Here is a 5,000-nt window from a genome sequence, read left to right on the forward strand (position 1 = left end):
GCGGTGTGCTCTCAATTACACCTGGGAACTTCTTGGCAGAGTAGACTGTAAACTGCTCTGAGAAGCTGTGTGCAAGGCAAGGACCTTTACCGTGTGTGGGGCCCTGACTCTCGGGCACCACCGTGTTTGTGCCGCTGCCAATGTCGAAGAGGCTGAGCTTGAGTCGAAAGGTGCCCTCTGTCCGGACGCTCAGATCCTGCAGCACGAACCAGAAGCCGGCTTTGCCGTCGAGGTCGTTGAGACGACAAGCGTTGACGGCATTCATGCCGATAAGATTGCGCGTGTGGTTTGAACTCATGGGTGCGGGGGGCATTATGGGTGCCTGGGGTGGTTGGCCGTAAGTTTGGGCGTACGCCGGATAGCTAGCCGGCGGTCCAGGCTGCGGGTACGGGTACCCCATTACGGGGCCATGCGAATATGACGGCATGTGCGTCGTCATTCTGTACGGTGGATCGTACTGCGGAATGGCTGTTGTTACGTACTGCCGGTCTGGCGGCGGCGGATACGAGGTCGTTGTGCTACTGCTGATGCTGACTGTGGGAGCTGCGCTGGAATGCCGCACTAGGTTGACAGCGGCGGTACCTTCCTGGTTCCAGAGGTCCACCATGAGGACAAAGTAGGTGCTGTCGATGTCGTTGAAGTCCAGCTCTCGCCCCGTAATCCGGTCATAGACGATGAGGCGGATACATGGCGGCGGCGTTATAGGCCTGCGGTCTTTATCGCCGAATCCACACATGCGCGCTCGAATAGGTTGCTGTTCGACCTTCAACTCATATCTCCTTGCACTCCCAATCAGGCGATCCTGCGGAACTACTTCTGGGCGACCGGTATTATTTCTGCTGTGCGGATTCCAGGCCATTTTGGAGTGTACAAGGGTACGATTGTGTAGCTGTGATGATGGGTAAATATTGTTGGTAGATGGGCGAGGGAATAAAGAGCAAAACCCTGGGTTTTATACAGACCGGTAGCTGCAGGTGCGGCCGCATCATGTGATGCCCACCCAATGTTTGGTCCAGCTGGCGCCTATCCCAACCAGCCATGTAGTCTGCAAAAGCAGTCTATACGGAGAGAGAGCCATCACGTTCCCATTCCATTTGTCCCGCAGCGGGGATGGCGGGAACTAACGCAGAAAACCCGTTGCTTTGGTCCGTGGCGCAATCCCAGCCTTGTCGTTAGTCGCCTGCATGCGCAGCGTACTTTTTACGCCAACAACGTCGCCTGCTGTACCGCCTCTCAAGTGGGCTCAGAAGAATTGCATAAGCATCACAATCCTTTTGCGCCTAAACACGGCGTGTTTGGGCGCATAATGGTGGCGGTGGGTGCGAAAACGAGCTATCTCGTTGAATCTGGCATTTGGTTTGTATGGGGCTGCGCATGTCTACGCGATTTTGCATACAAAAATGCCGACCTCCGACGTCGTTTCCGGCCGGGGATCTGCAAACCCATAACCGCCGAGCGACATGCGTTCCTACATACTACAAGGAGCACACCTAAAGTAGTCATACTCTAGGTGGGCAACTGGGTTGGTAGAAAGCCTGGTGGCTACTCTTGCCTGTAAAAGGGTAAAGACTCTGCTGCTTGGTTATTTTTACGGGCAGCCGCTCGTCTGGTGCTGTTCGCAGCGCAGATTGGCGGCTGCTGCAACTTTTTGGTTTCATACTCGCTCGCCTTGTTTCCCAGGTAGCGGTTGGCAAAGTTAACTCTAGTCAGCGCGTTGCCCAGGACTCGGCTACTGTTGGGTGCTTGTAGGCTGACGGTGCCGCAGGCATTGCGCCGTCTACTTGCGCCCGACACCTGAAGTCCTGCTCAATTCCATGAGCGGGCGCCATTTCAGGTTTGTGGATTGCTGGCTATGCCAAAAATCTCCTAGACCTTTGGGGGCTGCCCCGCCGACTAATCCGCGCCTTGTGCTGCGTGAGTCGGCGAAGGCTTCCTCCTCTTGAGGCGTACATGTAGCGGGCTGGTCACGGGCGGCGACGCCTGTCCGGCTCTGTTGCGGACCACGTCTTGGGGAACTCAGTGGGGGCAATTGAATAAGTTGCCCGCAGCGAAATGCGCCGTGTGCGCGTTCGAGGCGGGTGATTGGGGACGCTTTGGCGACCCCCTTCCTGGTACCATCCGCTCCTTTGGGGGCTTAGCCGGCGTGCCTTGGCATGCTGGTGAACGATAGTTACCTGGTTGATTCTGCCAGTAGTCATATGCTTGTCTCAAAGATTAAGCCATGCATGTCTAAGTATAAGCAATTATACCGTGAAACTGCGAATGGCTCATTAAATCAGTTATCGTTTATTTGATAATACCTTACTACTTGGATAACCGTGGTAATTCTAGAGCTAATACATGCTGAAAATCCCGACTTCGGAAGGGATGTGTTTATTAGATAAAAAACCAATGCCCTTCGGGGCTCCTTGGTGATTCATAATAACTTTACGGATCGCATAGCCTTGCGCTGGCGACGGTTCATTCAAATTTCTGCCCTATCAACTTTCGATGGTAAGGTATTGGCTTACCATGGTTTCAACGGGTAACGGGGAATTAGGGTTCGATTCCGGAGAGGGAGCCTGAGAAACGGCTACCACATCCAAGGAAGGCAGCAGGCGCGCAAATTACCCAATCCCGATTCGGGGAGGTAGTGACAATAAATACTGATACAGGGCTCTTTTGGGTCTTGTAATTGGAATGAGTACAATTTAAACCTCTTAACGAGGAACAATTGGAGGGCAAGTCTGGTGCCAGCAGCCGCGGTAATTCCAGCTCCAATAGCGTATATTAAAGTTGTTGCAGTTAAAAAGCTCGTAGTTGAAACTTGGGTCTGGCTGGCGGGTCCGCCTCACCGCGTGCACTCGTCCGGCCGGGCCTTCCTTCTGAAGAACCTCATGCCCTTTACTGGGCGTGTTGGGGAATCAGGACTTTTACTTTGAAAAAATTAGAGTGTTCAAAGCAGGCCTTTGCTCGAATACGTTAGCATGGAATAATAAAATAGGGCGTGCGTTTCTATTTTGTTGGTTTCTAGAGACGCCGCAATGATTAACAGGAACAGTCGGGGGCATCAGTATTCAGTTGTCAGAGGTGAAATTCTTGGATTTACTGAAGACTAACTACTGCGAAAGCATTTGCCAAGGATGTTTTCATTAATCAGTGAACGAAAGTTAGGGGATCGAAGACGATCAGATACCGTCGTAGTCTTAACCGTAAACTATGCCGACTAGGGATCGGGCGATGTTCTTTTTCTGACTCGCTCGGCACCTTACGAGAAATCAAAGTTTTTGGGTTCTGGGGGATTATGGTCGCAAGGCTGAAACTTAAAGAAATTGACGGAAGGTCACCACCAGGCGTGGAGCCTGCGGCTTAATTTGACTCAACACGGGGAAACTCACCAGGTTCAGATGAAATAAGGATTGACAGATTGAGAGCTCTTTCTTGATTTTTCAGGTGGTGGTGCATGGCCGTTCTTAGTTCGTGGGGTGACTTGTCTGCTTAATTGCGATAACGAGCGAGACCTTACTCTGCTAAATAGCCAGGCTAGCTTTGGCTGGTCGCCGGCTTCTTAGAGAGACTATCAACTCAAGTTGATGGAAGTTTGAGGCAATAACAGGTCTGTGATGCCCTTAGATATTCTGGGCCGCACGCGCGCTACACTGACAGAGCCAACGAGTTCTTTCCCTTGGCCGAAAGGTCTGGGTAATCTTGTTAAACTCTGTCGTGCTGGGGATAAAGCATTGCAATTATTGCTTTTCAACGAGGAATGCCTAGTAAGCGCGTGTCATCAGCATGCGTTGATTACGTCCCTGACCTTTGTACACACCGCCCGTCGCTACTACCGATTGAATGGCTCAGTGAGGCCTTCGGACTGGCTCGGGGAGGTTGGCAACGACCACCCCAAGCCGGAAAGTTGGTCAAACTCGGTCATTTAGAGGAAGTAAAAGTCGTAACAAGGTCTCCGTAGGTGAACCTGCGGAGGGATCATTACACAAATATGAAGCCGGACTGGGATAGGGCCTCGCTGCCTTGCCCGTCTGGCGCCATATTCACCCATGTCTTTTTGCGTACTACTTGTTTCCTTGGCGGGTCCGCCCGCCAATTGGACCTTATTCAAACCTTTTTTTCAGTTGCAATCAGCGTCAGCAAAACAAATGTAATCAATTACAACTTTCAACAACGGATCTCTTGGTTCTGGCATCGATGAAGAACGCAGCGAAATGCGATAAGTAGTGTGAATTGCAGAATTCAGTGAATCATCGAATCTTTGAACGCACATTGCGCCCTTTGGTATTCCAAAGGGCATGCCTGTTCGAGCGTCATTTGTACCCTCAAGCTTTGCTTGGTGTTGGGCGTCTTGTCTCTCTCCCGAGACTCGCCTTAAAATCATTGGCAGCCGGCCTACTGGTTTCGGAGCGCAGCACATTATTTGCGCTCTTGTCCAGCCGCGGTCGCGCGTCCATGAAGCTTCTTTCAACCTTTTGACCTCGGATCAGGTAGGGATACCCGCTGAACTTAAGCATATCAATAAGCGGAGGAAAAGAAACCAACAGGGATTGCCCTAGTAACGGCGAGTGAAGCGGCAACAGCTCAAATTTGAAATCTGGCTCTTTTAGAGTCCGAGTTGTAATTTGCAGAGGGCGCTTTGGCTTTGGCAGCGGTCCAAGTTCCTTGGAACAGGACGTCACAGAGGGTGAGAATCCCGTACGTGGTCGCTAGCTATTGCCGTGTAAAGCCCCTTCGACGAGTCGAGTTGTTTGGGAATGCAGCTCTAAATGGGAGGTAAATTTCTTCTAAAGCTAAATACTGGCCAGAGACCGATAGCGCACAAGTAGAGTGATCGAAAGATGAAAAGCACTTTGGAAAGAGAGTCAAACAGCACGTGAAATTGTTGAAAGGGAAGCGCTTGCAGCCAGACTTGCTTGCAGTTGCTCACCCGGGCCTCTGTGCCCGGTGCATTCTTCTGCAGGCAGGCCAGCATCAGTTTGGGCGGTGGGATAAAGGTCTCTGTCACGTACCTC

The 5,000-nt window shown here is 51.7% G+C and overlaps 1 protein-coding gene across 1 annotated transcript in view; it reads right to left on the reverse strand.

The window, feature by feature from the left end:
• The window catches only part of PtrM4_154380 (Velvet multi-domain protein), a gene marked incomplete at both ends in the record, with an annotated part of 957 nt that extends 98 nt beyond the window's left edge, over positions 1–859 (reverse strand). Inside the window, one exon of the mRNA XM_066110370.1 lies at positions 1–859. This exon is cut by the window's left edge and continues 98 nt beyond it. Coding sequence (XP_065958606.1) covers positions 1–859 — 859 coding nt within the window.
• Between the last annotated feature and the right edge of the window lie 4,141 nt (positions 860–5,000).

This window comes from Pyrenophora tritici-repentis (assembly GCF_003171515.1).
Source record: "Pyrenophora tritici-repentis strain M4 chromosome Unknown M4_contig_00042, whole genome shotgun sequence".
NCBI lineage: Eukaryota > Fungi > Ascomycota > Dothideomycetes > Pleosporales > Pleosporaceae > Pyrenophora > Pyrenophora tritici-repentis.